Genomic DNA, 18,897 nt, shown 5'->3' on the forward strand with positions numbered 1-18,897 from the left:
TTCTTTATTGCATTTTTTTTTGGTATCGCTCTACTAAATAAAATTGTATTCTATTAAGTTAAAATATACAACTCAGCAAAGATGTTGGATATGTCTTTATTTACCCTGCACTATAGCAAACTTGCTATAATATACTGTTTAAGTCATGACAAAAACATCATAGGTGCAATACCATACTAAAGGTATGGTATTGCACCTATACCATACTAAAGGTAAAATTCAGTATGGCAAACAAGCAACTATAATAAAATTCTTTTGGTTCATGCATTACTCTTTCTTTTAAAAGAATGTCAAGATGAAGGCTTTCAGGCAATTTTCTCATAAAATTCAGATTTGTACCCTCAGTAGATGTTCAAGATATGATAGCATTATATTACAAACTGCCAGTTAACAACTTTCCTTCAGAATGCTCATATTTGTCAGAATCGAATACCGTGAAATCTTATCTTTAAGTTACATAAGCAAAGTGGATTTTAGATCCAGCATTATTTCAAACCCAAATGTAGAAACTATGAAAGTTTTGTAAGGTAAGTTGACCAGAGAGCTTATGGGAATACACTCGCTGACATTCGTGAGTTCTCTTAGCATGGACTACTAAAAAGATATAGGCATCGCCCTATGTCTTTTTAGTATCTATATATATTTGCTTTTTGTCCCTTTTTTATTATCCTTTTTTTATTTATTATTATTATATAATATTTGTATTTATTATTATTATATAATATTTGTATTTATTATTATATTTAATATTATAATTATGCAATTATTATCCTCATATATTGTCCTTTATTTATTAGCCCTTTTGATAAGGTTTCACTGGTCTGACAGCTGTTTCGAACTGGTGGGCTCTCTTCAGATACCAGGCAAAAACCTTAACAAAGCAAAACCTCTCATTCAGTACTAAGGAACTTGAAATGTCAAAGAAATGAACCAACAAGTTCAAATAAGGCCAGTGAAACCTTAATAAAATTGACTAATAAAAGATGAATATATAGATGCATGGGTAGTGCCTATGTCCATTCTGTTTAAATGACCATACCACCTAAGATTAGCTCTGCTAACGCATTCCTGGATGCTGTCAATGTAAAGTTTTTTCCTAATATCCTCGTTTTTAATATGATACTGCAATTGATGCCATCTGTTCATGCCTCTAATCTTTCTCAGGACTCTCATATCTGGGGTCTCGTCTTTGGTCAAGTGTTTTACATCTAACCCAGCTCTCAGATCCACAAATTAAAACTGGTTTGAACACTGTCTTGTATACAGCTAATTTAGTGTTCTGACTAATTTCTCTGTTATTCCATATGAATTTATTCAATTGGCTTCCTACCATACCAGCTTTGTTGATTCTGTTGTCTATTTCCATATTTCAGTACTTGTCCCACAGGTTATTCATTAACAACGCAGTTGACATCTTCAACGATTCTACCTATTTTCATTGTCTTTGTCTTTTTATTGCTGACCTTCATACCATATCTATTACAACAGTTATTCATTTTAGTCAGGGAATCTTGCAGACTTGTAGCAGATTTATTTAGAAGTGCAACACCGTCTGCATAAAGCAAAGAGCTGACATTAACATCTCCAATTTTGATATCATGTTTAATACCAATTTCCTTCATAATGTGATCCATATAGATAATGAATAACAGAGGAGATAATGTATGTCCTTGTCTGACACCATATTTAACATTAAACCATCTTCCTGCACTTCTGTTGGATCCTACTTCGTCTTAATCTATACCTTGGATCCAACATGATTACTATTACGATGTTCTTAACTAATTGATAAGTTGCGAGTTGATTTCTAATTCAAATATAAAGAAAATTTATATTTAAAGACTGCACCACTTTATATCTGAATTAGTTCAAGAATTGAAGGTAAACCAACTCTTAACAACCCTTCTCTTATATGTTGTTATTATATATACTGGCCGAGAATATTTAACTTACTTAATTTACCCGCTTTGGTTCGAATATTTTATGAATGGTGCAATAAAAGAGATTCAGGCAAAATACAAAATACTTTGATTAACAAAAACAAACATTTAATTTTAGAATCACAAATTATACACTTAAGATCAAATCAGTAATTAAGATATTACAAATATTTAAGCTTCTCTGATAAGTACAATCATACAAACTCAGACAATGGTAAATCTGTCATCTCTAGTACAGTCTTCTTGCAGTTCCTTAAGTTCCAAATACAATAAAATTTGCAGTAACACACCTCTTCACAAACAAACACTTTTAATTTTACACTTCAGTTAATTCTCACCAATAGTTACTGTTAATATAAGGAAATTCTAGGATGAAACTCACACACTTCTCTGTATAGAAATATTAATGGTTGGAATAATCTTACCGATAATCTTTTCTCTTCATCTACTTATACGTAAACACTTTAAACAGTATACGGCACTCATTAAATAAATCTTCTAAGCAATAACTAAATTAATCGTCAGTCACCATACACATAAACAAACGTTCTTGCATGAAATACTACTGATCACTTATGAATTAAGGCAATACACAATAATTCCTTAACTTGAGGTTTTATATGCACAGCTGTTCATTCTTCCTGCATTCATTTAATTCTTTAGGCAATATATTTCTAAGCACAGCTAACGGTAAACTTCAATTTTACAGCCTCAACTATTCACTAATAACTCTGTGCTTTGCTTCAAGGTTCTGTATGTCCTTGAAAGGTTGGCCCTGAAATTGAATCCCAACTCAAATATCGCTAGTCTATTTAGTAGTCACTCAGCTGTCTTCCGTAGCTATAATTGTTATGTTACAATTATTAGCTAACTGCCTCTCGACTAGTAGACCTTATTAGCTGCTTGAGTGACTTGCCGACTCACTATTATCGCACTATGATTCCCGAATGCTCCGATTCCAACCTAATGCCAATCCTCTCCTTTCTCTCTCTAATCTATCTCTCTCCTATATTTTCAGCGTTCGTCCCTTTTTATATCCATCCTTCACACATAAATTATTCTCGTGATTTCTTTCTAAAACAGTTTTCAATAAACCTTCTCCTCATGTGGTGTTCCAAAGCTCGTGCTCACTTACTTACATGCGTCTCCATGACAACAAAACAAAATATAATAAAATTGAGCTATTACATAACATTAAATTTCTACAAATAGGAATAAATAGAGAATATTAACATTTCAATTAATGCGCAGTTAAATTATCAAATTCAAGTTCTTATAATATTAACATGGCAATAAATAAAATAGCATAATATTTAATACAGTCTTTTCATTATTAATACATATATCTTTGATTAAATAATTAAAAATTAGATAAAATTAAAGGTAGTTATATGAATATTAAATTATAAACAAGTGATTTACATTAATTAATTACAAGTCTAGCCTTTGTGATGGAAGATCATGTTGGATTCTGAAGCAAATAATAATTACTTAAATCTCTATATATTCAGAATCCAACACTTCCTTCAATTCTAACTGCTGACTTACAATTCAAATAAAGACTAAGTATTGCTTGATATAATGCCCCATTGACACCACATAACTGTAGCGAATTGAATAGCTTCTCTCTCTCTTGGCACCTTGTCACATGCCTTTTCCAGATCTAGAAAACTTAAATACAGATCGTTGCTATATTCCCATGATTTCTCAACTATTTGTCGTAAAGTGAAGATCTGATCCTGAGAGACTCTATTAGGCCTGAATCTAGCTTGTTCTTTACCAAGCTTTTCTTCCACAATTCTTCTCAACCGTTTCTCACGTATACTTACATAAATCTTACCCAGAACACTCAGTAGGGAAATACCTCTGTAATTCTCAAATTCAGTTTTATTTCCCTTTTTATATATGGGTACTATGAGAGCGCTACTCCAATCATCGGGAATTCGTCCCTCTGTCCAGGCCTTCTGAACTATGCAGTGCAGCCACTGAAAGACTTTTATACCACCATACTTCGGTATTTCTGGTTGAATATCATCTACTGCTGCTGCCTTTCCACATTTCAAGCCTTTGATTGCTTTTTCTACTTCAAGTATGGATATGTATTCCTGACCTTGCCTGTTGAGTGTTTTTTACCACTGTGCTATCACTGCTTGTTTCATTTAGCAATTTTTCGAAGTAATTGTTCCATACTTCGAGGACATCTCTATTTGAGTTGTAAGTCAGCAGTTAGAATTGAAGGAAGTACAGGAAGATGGTTTAATGTTAAATCTGGTGTGAGACAAGGATGTACATTATCCCCTCTGTTATTATCTATATGGATCACATTATGAAGGAAAATGGTATTAAACATGATATCAAAATTGGAGATGTTAATGTCAGCTCTTTGCTGCTTTATGCACATGATGTTATACTTCTAAATAAATCTGCTACAAGTCTGCAACAGCTATTCAATTTAGTCAGAGACTAAATTGAATAGCTGTTGTAATAGATATGATGGTCAACAATAAAAAGACAAAGACAATGAAAATAGGCAGAATCATTGAAAATATCAACTGTGTTGTGAATGGAGAACCTGTGGAAAACAAGTAAAACATTTCAGTTACTTAGGCACAATTTTTACTGAAGATGGTAAATTAAATATAGAAATAGACAACAGAATCAGCAAAGCTGGTATGGTGGGAAGTCAATTGAATAAATTCATATGGAATAAGAGAGAAATTAGTAGGAACACTAAATTAGCTGTATACAAGACAGTGTTCAAACCAGTTTTAACTTATGGATCTGAGAGCTGGGTCATAAGTAAAACACTTGACCAAAGACTATAGAGGCCACAGATATGAGAGTCCTGAGAAAGATTATAGGTGTGAACAGATGGCATCAATGGCAATATCATATTAAAAACGAGGATATTAGGAAAGAACTTGACATTGTCAGCATCCAGGAATGCGTTAGCAGAGCTAATCTCAGGTGGTATGGTCACCTAAACAGAATGGGCGAGGAAAGATTAGCAAAACAAGTGTTCTCTGCCAGGTTGGCAGCAAAACAACCCAGAGGAAGACCAAGATATAGGTGGTTTGATACGGTACAAAGTGCCTTAGACGACAGAAATATAAGATCTGATGTTGGAGTCTTGACAAGTAACAGACTGATTTGGAGGAAAATTGTAGATAGGAAGTTAGTAATGATATAATTTTTTTCATGTAGTACTATCATATCCTGTACACCCCCTTGTGGGTACATGGCAGGAATGTGATGATGATGATGATGATGAACTCCTTTTACAGCACTCTTTCCTCAATTTCTAAGCTTTTTCAACAACCTTCGGAATATTTTGCCACCTTCTTGATATTTATTTTCTATGTTCTTGCCAGTTTAGCTGGTTTTACACAGTGTTTAGCTTTCTTACATTTGTCTCTGTATTCTCTAAGAGCACAAGCTGGCTTATTTGCCAATAACTTTTGATATGCTTTCTTCTTTTCCTTCACTGCCTCTTTAACTTCCTGTGTCCACCATGGAGTTCCGATTTTTCTCTCCTTGAACACAACCTCACCACATGCCTCTCTCTAAATCAGTGTTTTCTTCAGGGCTTGCTACTAATTCTCCAAGTTTGGGTCCTCCTCTCAAACTCTTTCATTTTTTCTTGAATAATATTTGTGTATTTTAGTCTAAAATTCACATCTGAGACCTGCTCAACTTTTATTCGCTTTAAAACTTTCTTACATGTTATTTGTTATTCTTTTCAATATGAAATTCAATTTTATCCTGCTCAAGACTAAATGGTGATCACCTCCAATTTCAAATCCTCTGTACACTCTGGTCAATAACATGGTCAATGAGACTTTTCTTATTCCTTGCCTCTTCTCTCTCTGTGAATTTGTGCACATTTTTATGTTGGAACATGGTGTTAGTAAAAACCAGTCCATGTCCTGAGCAGAACTCCAACAGATATTTGCCATTATTATTAGCTTTGCTCTTTTCTCCAAATTTTCCCAAAATATTTTTGTATGTCTCACAATCATTTCCTAGTCTGCTATTTAGATCACCAACAAGGACAAACTTTTCCTTTTTCATTGTGTCAGTTGCTTTCTCTGAAGCATCAAAAAATTCCTCCACTTCTACTTTACTAGAACCTTCTGTGGAACCTTCCAGTTTCCCATTCTGATATTTGCCCACATCACTCTAATAGAGACTGCCTGCCATTCAAGAATATTAGCCTCGTATTTAGTGTTGAATACTATGGCTACTCCTTATTTTTCTTGATTGTCATTGCATGAATATAACATTTCGTATTTATTGCTTAGAAAGATCTCACCAGTTTTTGTCTTTTTAGTTTTAGTCACCCTTATTATGTCGATCTGGTACTTATCTAATTCCTCAGCTAGCTCCATTTCTTTGCCATTTAGGCTTCTTATGTTGATAGTACCGATCTTGAACTCTGGTGATGTTGAGTTGGGGAAAGTGTTAGGATTTGTTCCAGTAGCTGACTTTTCACTGTTTGCCCTGGTTCCTTGGCGAAAACAACTGGGACCTTGTTTAACCGGGCGATGCCCCAGCCGGCATGAAATTTTGTCATGTTGTACCATCATTTGAAATTTCGGTTTAAGCCAATAAGAATATAATTTGGTCGGCTAAATCCAAAATTGCCAGCCCATCCTCGTTCGTTCAATATCCAGGTAGATATCCAACAGGGTGCACCACGAGAAGGTGAGGATTCGACATTAGGTCAGAAGCCATGGTCAGTTCTCCGCATTCCTTTAAAGGCTATGTGGAGGTCTCCTCTCAGTTATACAGCTTTGACTAGGAAAACTACCTGTTTACAAATTTAATTTGCCATCTTCAGAAACACTGTGCATAAATAATTTCAAGTCAAATAAATTAATAATTTACTTGTTTTGTAGGTTCTCAATTCAGAAAGAGTTGATGTTTTCCATGTACTTAATTAAAACTTTTGGCTTAGTTTCATAGACATTGTCAATACAATTATATGAAAACACAAAAAAAGAGAACAATTCAACTGAAAACAGTTGAATTCTGCATTAACATCAGATGACATTGATGTATAACTGTTTTCTTTTTTGTTTTCCTCCATTGTATTAATAATGGCTATGAAACTTAGCCAAAACTTTTATGAATAAAGACATTTAAATTAAACACAACTCTGGTAATAATATTTTGTGATGAATTCTTCCTCTTATATGTTGATTTTTAGGAAGAAAAAAAAAAATCAGTGAAAAGTGCATCTCAGTTTATTTTAGGAAATTGAGATATTGAGAACCTTTTGCACTGCTTTAAATGTCAGAAATAGTTATGCTCTGACTGTTGTGGTAGGAAAGTATATGAAAATGAAGACTAAGTGCAAAACACCTAAACCTATTAATTGTGAGAGACCATCTGGCCTTCTCCTTAGCATGCTAGCAATAGAAGGATGAAAAATAAATTCAAAAGTTTCAAGACCAGGAAGAATATACACTGTCAGGAGACAAAGAGGAAGAATACAACCACTAATGGGAAGTCCTCTTACACTGAGATTATAGTAAAACACTAAGGAAACATTAACATACATGATGTCCCACCTTCTAATAAGTACACCATCCCTAATTGATAAAGTATACACTCACTGTCAAAAGCTGTGTGTCCAAATCCGCTAATAAATTGGATAGATAACTCCTCCTCCTCCTGGTGAAGATCCTCTGTTGTTGTACACCTCTACATTTCTATGGATAGGATAAAAGATGGAAATGCTCATGGAGTTTCGATCCATGTAGGCAGCTACTCTTTACCAACAACTCTTACTTAATACCACCAGAATGCTATTCAGCATTCAGTAGAATGTTGCAATAAATATCTGTCTACCACCCAGTGCAGATATTTCCAGGATAAACTTGACCTCGTGTTGCAGCTCCTACTTGCTGTAATCTTAAATAAATGCCACAGTACTCTGTATGGGTGATGTACCAACTACTAACAGAAGAAGAGTTGGGGAAGTAACAGCTTCTCCAGTGCACCTACCTGAACATTTACTGCTATCAACTTAACAATTTGTTCACCATCCCTTTTCCAATGATATCTGCTCTTATGTAGTCAGTCATGTATTCCAGCATAGATATCACAGTGGAAAATAGAACAAACTGAATGGGATATCTACTTACCTCTAGCAGACTTTTCACCTGCAGTACTCAGAACATTGTCAATTTCTGTCATTCTCCAAACCATGTTAGAATTCAAAATGACAACATTTTGAAAGCAAATTTGGGAGATTACACCCAAAACAAATGGATGTAAATTGGGGGTCCAATTTACATCTGAACTTATCAGATTAACAAACACCACATTGGTCTGGGATAGAATCTGAAGGACAAATACTTCACCCTCCCCATCTTTGATTTTAAACAAATAGATGTGCAATTGCAGATGCTCTTGGAGAATTTTCCAAAACATTAGCAACACTTTCTTGGTCTCCTGAATCTCTTGTCCTAAAAATGCATAGAAGAACATCAAATTCTGTTTATTTCAAATGATTTGGAAGATTATAACACTGTTAAAGAAAGATCTGAAAGCTGCTTTGCTTTGATACCAACTAACTGCTATAGGACCAGATGACATTAGTTATGAGATGAACATCTGTCACCATCCTCCATGAATCAATTGCTTTACTAATTCAACAGATTTTCTGTTAGAATGAATTTCTGGAATGCTGTAAAAAAAGGCAGTTATTAGCCTTTCCAAATGCTAGTAAAGAACCAAAAAATAACAAATTACTGTTCTTAATCCAACCAGCTATTTGTAGAGGGAGGAAGAGAAGAGAGTCTCACAGGGTTCTGCATTAAGTGCCACACTATTTACTGTCAGAGTTAATAACAGAAGAACTTCCTCTAGCTATAAGTAATGCTCTTTGTGCAGATGACTTGACCTTCTGTCACTTTTACATCATGACAGTCACAGGGATAATCATAACAATCCACTGACTATCTTTCTATCTTTCTGAGACAGATTTTTGCCTCAGAAACTGTTTGCATGCATTTTTCCTGAAAATGCAATTTTCATCTTGGACCAGAACTAAGACTAGGACAAACAATAATCCCAGTTGTAACAGAAACAAGCTTCCTAGGATTTGTATTCAACAAAGAGCTGACATTTCTACTCATGTCATTTATGAGATAAGCGCTGAAGAAAGATGAACGATCTTCACAATCTTACTCCTACTTCTTTGGGAGTGGACAGATCCCATTTTATATCAAGCACTTATCAAGACAATTATGGGTTTGTAGTCTACTCTTCTGTCAGAGACAGTGCACTTCAATGGCTGGATTCAGTTCATCCTACTATCAGAATTGTAACCAAATCATTTTGAATGTCACTTATTCCTAGTGGTGGTAAAGGTGTTTGAGTAAATAAGAAGAATCCACCCATTCCTAAATGGCAGAATGGCTTTGTGAAAGGTAGGTCATACCTTAGTAATCTACTAACAGAGTGACGGTTGAGTTGGATAAAGGGGACAACTACATTTCATTAATTTTATATACGAGGTGTGACAATTTAATTCCCAGAATGCACCTGTAAAAAACCTACGTTTGGAACTTATATTAGCGGCTATTGTTGCCTTCAAAGCGGTCCCCCTTGTGCATTTATACACTGATTTAGATGGTGTTCCCATTTTTGGAAACAGGCCTGAATTCTTTTTCCGGAATGCTTTTGAGTCCCTTTATCACATTATGCTGGATATCAGCAATGTCAGAAAAGCTTTGTCCTTTTAGCAGTCTTTAATTTTGGAAATGTCAGAAATCACAGGAACCAAGCTGGGTGAATAAGCAGGATGACCTATTTTTGGCCAGAAACTCTCTCATGATCAGCAAACTATGGCTTGGCACATTGTTGTGATGGATAATCCACTTGTCAGGCTACAATTTAGGCCTTTTTCTCAGAACAGAATCTCGTAATTTTTTCAGCATCTCTAAATAGCACTGTTGGTTGACCGTTTATCCCTGTTCAACGAATTTATAATGGACTATCAACTTGTGATCAAAGAAACACACCAGCATGGTCTTGAACTGTAATGACATGCATGCTTTTTTTGGATGCGACAAACTCGGGGTTTTACACTGTATGCTCTGGCATTTTGTTTCAGGATCATACTGCAAGCACCAGGTTTCGTCACTCATAATTACTCTCAGAAACGTACTTATTTGCAGAAAGATCATTCACGACGTGAAGCTGCCGCTGCTCCTGTTCATCCGTCAAGATCCAAGGAACCAACTTATCTAAACTATAAAAAGTTCACTATAGTAAACTTGTCCCTTTAAGTTTTCTATATGAGAAATCATACAGAAAAGACTGGTGTATGATGGGGGAGCCAGATGAATAAATACATATCAAACAACATGGAAATCAGTTAAAATCACGTTAGTAATATATCATTCAAAAACAAAGCAAACAGGGATTTGAGAACTGGGTTAAAAATATAAAAAAAGATTAGAGTTCAGAGATATGTACAGTTCTAAAGAAAACAAGGAATGAACCTTCCCATTTCATGTCCCTATTCCTTATTTATTTTCCCCCTCCTCACATATGAATTACAGATCAATGAAAGATACTTTTACTACAGATCATGAAAATCTAACACAATATCAATTACATTGTCAAATATGAAGATATCAGAAAAGAAAGAATTAAGTAGTATTAAAGTAAGATGTATGATCATTTAAAAGGAATGGGAGATGGAAGATTTGCAAAACAGCTGTGGGAAGCAAAAATTACAAGAAAGACCCACATTAATAACAGAATAACCTACAATATTAATATTAATGTACAACATTTCACAGGTAGGATTCCCATCAAAAAAAAAAAAAAAGTGTTTTCAAAACAATAACTACATCGTATTATCAGTACCTATTTATCATTTACTATTGTTTATGCAATAGTAAATGATAGGTTTGAGAGATCAGAACATAATGCAAGTTAAAATCATAACTGTTTCAATTTTAAAAAATCTGAAGAAAAAGTAGTTATGAAGTATTTGATAAAAATGCTTAGCATCTTACAATTGACTTATGAAATTAGAAAACGATCAATCAATTAATTCACCTTTTCAAAATGGGAACAGTTTCTTGATCAGGTTTAAATTCAGCACGGCTACATAAGCATGCTACACGTGATAGTGCTTTCCATCCAGAAGATGTTTTATCATACTGGATTCCTAGTTAAAGTAATTTCACTTCATAAAGTATCACTGGTGTTTATTTATTTAAACATATAATACCATTACAAAAAATAGTTTTAAATTAAGCTTAAGCTATATAAAAACAACACTATTCAATCAGTTTAGCTATACTCTGCAACAAACTATAAATTCTGCTACATACTTTAAGAATCACAATGATAAATCAGTATGATTTATTGTTATTATTATTTATCTTATATTTCTATAATGAATTACCAGCAGTAATTCATTTGTTAATTTGTTTGGCTAGGGAAAAAAATCTTTCCAATAAACTAAGTACAAATATATTAAGAATAAAAAAAAAAGTAACAGGTCAAATTCCAGATAACTATAGTAGTTCTCATAGTACTTATCTGTAAAAAAAATAAAACAGAATTTTCCTTCTGAATGTTATAGATAAAATTTATAGAAACATATTTAAGAGAAAAATTGAAAAACTGGAAGGAGCCGAATTCAAGCCAAATATGAGCTTAATAAAAGGGCTGTGAATGTGCAATACATGGCCTCTTGCAGTCAAATCATTCCCTACTTTCTGTAGTATAGTTGCTTTCACAAAGGGATCTCTGACATATTGTTAGTAGTACTGCTGCAAAGGTTGGAGGAAATGCAAACTAGACCATTAAGTGGTAGATGTCTGTTATTGACTGATGAAATGGTAACAGATTGCTTACTTGAGACCAAAAGTGGCTTGCAGCCATTTGGTTGCCAGAGCATGAACCCTGACTTCCACACACTCCTCTCTTCTCACATGTAATACAAATAATACTAACCTCAAAGACACGCTAATCATACCATAGCACCCCATCCCATTCGATTATATGACAGTAAAACAGTTCTGCATGCTGTCATATAGTAATGAATCTGAAGGCTTCCTGATCAGCAAGTAATGAAGCCTACTTCATGATTGGGGAGAGACAAGTATGGTGATATACAGGGAGAACTGTTAGTGACTAGGATTCCACTGTATGGATAGTATGTTTGCAAATCCTTATTTATCTTTTCCTCACACACATATGAATTACAACTTATTGAAACAGTTTTACCATGGATCATAAATCAAAAAATTTCATAAAAACCAAAAACTAAAATCAACAACAAAAAAAAAATCCATACCCAAAAACTTCAACATTCATGAGCTGAACAGAAATAAATGATGTGCACCACCACCTACAGTCACATCCAAACCAGACTTATTATTCCTAACAGAACCTCCTGGAACCAACATTCTGATAACCTTCTTCACTCTCCAAATACTCCGATCTCTTTTTGAGCAGTTCTCCTTCCGGATATACTGTAGAGGTCAAACTCTCCTCTTGCAACTCAGACCACTAACTTGTAAAAGTCTCCTGTCTCAAAGAACACCCCCCCCCCCACTCTAACCACTTCCAACCTCACATACTCTGGCCCTGCAAAGGAGCCAATTGGGATGACCTCCAGAATTTCTATCCCCCCTTTCTTTGGTCTGACTATTGCTTTCACTCACCTGACCCTAACACTTGCTGTGAATGAGTCAGAAATTATTCTCACTGGTAAGAAGTCTTTATCCTCCCATTCATCCCAGCTTTCCAAGCCTTGGTTAAACCAAAAATGTATCTAAGCAGTCGAAGAAAAAATTCAGCATACTCTGCATACTCTGCCTATACCAAAGCACGCAACATATGCAAATCAGACTTTGCTTTTAATTTTCAGGAAATGATAATGTATACTAGAATATTAATTAAAAACTTTAATCAAAACCTTCCTATATTTCACTTCCTATAGATCACTGCCATCTTCAGTGATCACATAACAATGATATGTGCATGCAGGCAAGACTCCTAATTTGCTTAGTGTTAGTGCCTGTGTGCAAATATTCTAGTATATGTTATCATTTCCTGAAAAATTAGAAACTATGTATAACCAATGTATAAGTTTATCTACAAGAATCAGATTTCATAAAGGCCAACACAGCAGAAAACTTGCATCCTGTCCAAATGGACACATACCTTCTTGTCCCTTGCTAAGGCCATTAGATGCCTGAACTTCCACCTCTCTCTCTTATCCTAATGGCACCACCAGAATCCAAGCATGATATGCTTCCTATAGTTTGTTGACAAAAAGACATCAGAAAACTAATAAATAAGTTAGATACTAAAGTCTTCTAGTCCTGATGGCATCTCTCCAATTATTCTCAAATTTTGTGCTCCAAAGCTAATACCCATCAATAGCCTAAAGTCATCAATAGCCAACTCCTCCACCTAGAGGCCCACAAATTAATCAGCGTTCACCAGTATGGATTCTGCCATTAAAGATCCACAGCAGACTCCCCTGCTTACATTGCTCACCACCAGACACAAACCACAGAAAGGTTCAGAGAAACTTGCACCCTTGGCATTTCCAAAGCTTTCAATCATATGTGGTATCGAGGCCTACTAAATAAATTGCCATCCTTTGGTCTCCCTGCAACCCTCTGTAATTGGTTACCCAATTGTAGAGTTGCAGGGAGAATCTGTAATCTGGTTGTTCTCTGCAAATCTCTCTGCATAGTAGGTGGCTCCCTTTCTTCAAGCTTCCCCAGCAATGCTGGAGTTGCTTAAGGCTCTTTCTCCTGTACATAAATGACCTACTCACACTAATCACTAATTCTATCCACATCTTTGCAGATGACAATACTCTCCACTCACCCTAATCACTTGACATGACAAACCAAAGCAGTACTTTGACATCCCAGGCTACAAGATTATCTACAACTAGTTCCTTAAACACTGATCTTCATACTATCCTTTAATGGGATGAGGACAACCTTGTCATATTCAATGCCACCAAAATACAGTATTGCCTTTTCTCAGGCAAAAGAGATCCCAGCTCACCAACCCTTATCCTCAGTAATACACAAATCACCAGACAAGACTTCTTTGCTTAGACTAACGTTTACTCCATAGCCTCCAAGAAACTTGGCATTCTGTTTCATTCAACAGCCTATTTTACACCCAACCAACTCTCATTATTGCTCATATGTTTGGGGTGGTGCACTTAAAGCTTCCCTTAAAATCTTCGACACCATCCAGAGGCAAGCAATTAGATTCATAGGTGATCCCTCTCTTACAAATTCACTTCAACCTCTATCTCAAAGGTGCAGTGTTTCAGCTACCAATTCACTACTCAAATGAATTGGTAACCATCATTCCTCCACTTTGTTGCACCTGTTAATACAAGAGCTTCAGCTACCCAATGTCTATTCTATGTGCAACTGCAAACACACCAAACTTGCTTCTATACTTTTTCTTCTGTTACTCCACCTTTGTCCTCTAGAACAGCGCTTCATAAACTGTGGGCCATAGGTTTTGTCGAGGGGGGCCGTGAAATAATGAAAACAAATTTAAAATCTTTTAAGACTAAGTAGATTTTTTTTATCTTAAAATAAACTTATTTAATTTTTATTATTTCTTTTTGTTATTTTTTATATTTTAATGGAAAAAAATCGCACATTGGTGCAGGTTCACAAATTTTGCTTCCTGTTTATTTCGGCACTTAATGAATATTAGTAAATATATGCTTATTCATATAAGTTTCATTTCAAAGCAGAAATCTAAGAATTGCAGTTTCAAATATTTCACCTGATATTGGTGTAGCAGTAATGAAACACATCCATCATTAAATTGTTATTAAACTTCTTTTATGTTTTTAATTCTTTCTTTATTACAATTGTTTTACGTTTCATGTGCTTGTACTGCAAATGTACAATAACAATATATCTATCTATATAAAAATATGAGATAATGTGCCATGTCAAATGTGTATGTAAGATGCTAAAAATATAATATTTGCAATATTTGCTGTGTATGTTTTGTATTGAATATAAATACAATAAATAATATAATAATATATGCCTATATTAAGATTTTTTTTCGAGGGGGGCTGTGAAATATTTTAATTTTTCCAAGGGGGCCCTGGCATCCAGAAGTTTGGGAAGCACTGCTCTAGAACAGCCTTCCTCGTGAAGTATTCCCAAACAACTACAGGCTGCAACTCTTCAAAAAAAACGCATCAAATGTCTATCTCAGTCCTTCTCTTCAATCCACGCATGGCACTGATTATGTTTATAGGTCCCTTGACCTCCAGCTTTTGGGATCAACATTAAAAAAACTCAACAGCTAATAACCACCTCTGTCCGAATTACATGTTATAGTTTCTTTTGCAAACAGACACCTCATATTAGTGACTGCAAAAACTCAAATCCCATTTGATCAGTTTGGGCTCAAAATTTCTTTTACTAAACCATTTAATCACACATTCATATGCCATCTACCACTCTCCAAATTCCATTACCACTCTGACTTCTTCAGTCATATCTCTAAAGTTCAATTTTCTACAGTTAAAATATCCTAATAGCAAATTCATCCTTCTTGGAGACTTTGACATCCACAGCTCAAATTACCATCTCTTCTCCAGTTTCACTGATTGAGAGGTAGAGATGCCAAGGTATTTGCCATTAGTAATGAATACCAGAATATCAAACAACCCTTATTAACCTGCCAGACACCCTTGACTTCTTCTTAACAAGCTCTCCTTCAAAAACACTGTGGATGCCTGTTCTCTTGGTAACTCAGACCACAGACTCAAACAAGTTTTCTTCTCCCCCCCCCCCCCCACCCCCCCCCCCCCCCACCCCCCCCCCCCCCCACCCCCCCCCCCCCCCACCCCCCCCCCCCCCCACCCCCCCCCCCCCCCACCCCCCCCCCCCCCCACCCCCCCCCCCCCCCACCCCCCCCCCCCCCCACCCCCCCCCCCCCCCACCCCCCCCCCCCCCCACCCCCCCCCCCCCCCACCCCCCCCCCCCCCCACCCCCCCCCCCCCCCACCCCCCCCCCCCCCCACCCCCCCCCCCCCCCACCCCCCCCCCCCCCCACCCCCCCCCCCCCCCACCCCCCCCCCCCCCCACCCCCCCCCCCCCCCACCCCCCCCCCCCCCCACCCCCCCCCCCCCCCACCCCCCCCCCCCCCCACCCCCCCCCCCCCCCACCCCCCCCCCCCCCCACCCCCCCCCCCCCCCACCCCCCCCCCCCCCCACCCCCCCCCCCCCCCACCCCCCCCCCCCCCCACCCCCCCCCCCCCCCACCCCCCCCCCCCCCCACCCCCCAATCAACTGCATCTTGAATACAGATGCCTTTAGAACATTTCAGCTACTTAGATACAATTTTTAATGAAGATGGTAAATTAAATATGGGAAAAGACAACAGAATCAACAAAGCTGGTATGGTAAGAAGTTAACTGAATAAATTTATAGGGAATAAGAGACAAATTAGTCAAAACACTAAATTAGCTGTATATAAGATAGTGTTCGAACCAATTTTAATTTATGGATCTAAAGAGCTGGGTTAGAAAAAAAAACACTTCAACAAAGACTAGAGACCACAGATATGAGTCCTGAGAAAGATTGGGATGTGAACAGATTGCACCAATGCAATATATTAACAATGAGGATATTAGGAAAGAACTTGACATTATTAGCATTCAGGAATATGTTAGCAGAGCTAATCTCAGGTGGTATGGTCACTTAAACAGAATGGGAGAGGAAAGATTAGCAGAATAAGTGTTCTCTGCCAGGTTGGAAGGGAAAAGATCCAGAGAAAGACCAAGATATAGGTGGATTGATACAGCAAAAAAGTGTGTTAGAAGACAGAAATATAAGATCTGATAATGTTGGAGTCTTGACAGATAACAGATTGACTTGGAGGAAAATTGTACTATCATAATATGCTGTACACACCTTGAAGGTATGTCGGAATTTGATGATGACGATGAACTTTTTTCCCTCTTGAATAATTGCATACTTCAGATATCAAATGGAAATTGGTGGAACTGCATTATCTTCTGATCCAATAATTAATCATTAAAACAACACATTAGACATAACTATTTATAAAATATGTCCCTTTATCACATATAATTAACAGTATTTAAAATAGCCAATACTTACTGTTACAGTAGCTAAAAGACCCTCGGGAACGTTAGCTACAATGATTCCTATGAGAAAGATTACCGCATCTAGCCAATGGTAACCAAGAATGAATGCAATAACAAAAAATGAAACTCCAAGAAACACAGCAACACTAGTAATAATATGAATAAAATGGCCAATTTCTCGAGCAATGGGAGTGTCCCCCATTTCTAATCCTGATGCCAAGTTTGCAATACGACCCATGACGGTGCGATCACCTGTGTTTATAACAACTCCACGTGCAGTACCTACAAATAAAATATAATGTAATGTATCTTTATAACTTCAGAAATAAGTGTGTTCTTATAAGACAGGTATTTAATAAAACTTTCTGTAATAAATAACTTCTTAAATGGACTTTTTTTTTTTTTTAAACTGACATCAATAAATAAGTGTAATAACTCCCTTGCAAACTGTTCTTCATTTCTTTCATATTTGAAAGATAAAGGTAAATCGAAGGCTATAAGGCTGTATAACATTTTTGATACATAGCTTCTGGTTAGAGCACACATGAAAAAGTGGTGTCAAATGTTCTTACTTGGTTAACAAATGAATGAGGATGGGCTACCAATTTGAAAGTTCATTATACTAATATAATAATTGGTATAATAAACTGTATTTTAATATGAATAACAATTTAATGCATGTAAAAATTACGATTCATTATGTCTTTTACATCACTGCTTGTTACAAAGACAAAGTTCTTCACAGAAAAAATGCTAAGAAATGGGAAGTACAGGTAGTTCTCACTTTACGAATTTTTTGTGCACGGTGAAGGAAATTAGGGGCATAGGGAATTACGCAGTATGTAATGACATAATGGTCAGTTAGAATGAACCTAGGTAACGCAAGTGTTGTTATTCATAGTTTTCTTCAATTAAACCTGATTTTTTTATTGTTTTCTTTTTAACTATAACCCTTTCACTTTTCCAACAATGTCAAAAAGAAGCAACAGTGCAAAACCAGAAAATGAGCAAAAGAAACAAAGAAAAGCAATTATGTTAGAGAAAAAATATGAAATCATTACCAGTCATCAAGCAGGTAGAACTGTTAAAGCTCTTTCGGAGAAATTTGCTCTTGCTGCTTCTACAGTTTGCATCATTTTAAAGGATAAAGAAAAATATTTGAAAGAAGTAAAAAATGCACAATCGATGCAGTCTACATGGTTGCGTAATAAAGAACTAATAATAAAACTGCTTGGATAAGAGACCAAACTCAATGATTAAACATGCCTATTACCTATGCAATTTGTACTAAAGATTTAGCCATTTTTAAAATGCTGAAAGACAAAAAAAGGGGATGCCTGCAAAGAGACTTTTGCTGCAAGTCGTGTTATGCCAACCAGTTTGCATAACATTAAAGTACAAGGTGAAGCCACGAGCTGATACTGAGGTTGCAAAATCTTATCCAGAAAAATTAGAAGAAATAATTAAAGAAGGAAATTACACACCATTGCAGATTTTAAACATCGATAAGACAGGCCTTTTTTGGAAATGGGTGCCTGCAAGAACTTACATCGCAAAAAGAAGAATTCTCAATGCCAAGTTTTAAAGCATCAAAAGATCACATCACTCTACTATTAGGAAGAAATGCTGCTGGTGATTACAAGTTAAAACCCTTATTTGTGCATCGATCAGAAAATCAAGAAGCTTAAAAGGAATTAATAAAGATACTCTCCCAGTAATATGGAAGGCAAATAAGAAGACTTGGCTCAAGGGTTTCCTATTCGAAGATTGACTTGTGCATTATTTTGTTCCTGAAG

At 36.2% G+C, this 18,897-nt stretch overlaps 1 protein-coding gene across 1 annotated transcript in view; it reads right to left on the reverse strand.

The window, feature by feature from the left end:
- Positions 1 to 18,897, reverse strand: part of LOC150093890 (sodium/potassium-transporting ATPase subunit alpha-like) — a 315,026-nt gene that overhangs the window by 177,245 nt on the left and 118,884 nt on the right. The window contains exons 7-8 of the mRNA XM_090412547.1: positions 17,111 to 17,383; positions 11,022 to 11,133 (exon numbers count right to left, since the gene is read on the reverse strand). Of these exons, the coding sequence (XP_090268673.1) occupies positions 11,022 to 11,133; positions 17,111 to 17,383 (385 nt within the window). The remainder of the gene's footprint in view (positions 1 to 11,021; positions 11,134 to 17,110; positions 17,384 to 18,897) is intronic.

This window comes from Typopeltis vanoorti, chromosome 23, assembly GCF_054136105.1.
Source record: "Typopeltis vanoorti isolate ZY-2024b chromosome 23, IOZ_Tvanoo_1.0, whole genome shotgun sequence".
Classification (NCBI taxonomy): Eukaryota; Metazoa; Arthropoda; class Arachnida; order Uropygi; family Thelyphonidae; genus Typopeltis; species Typopeltis vanoorti.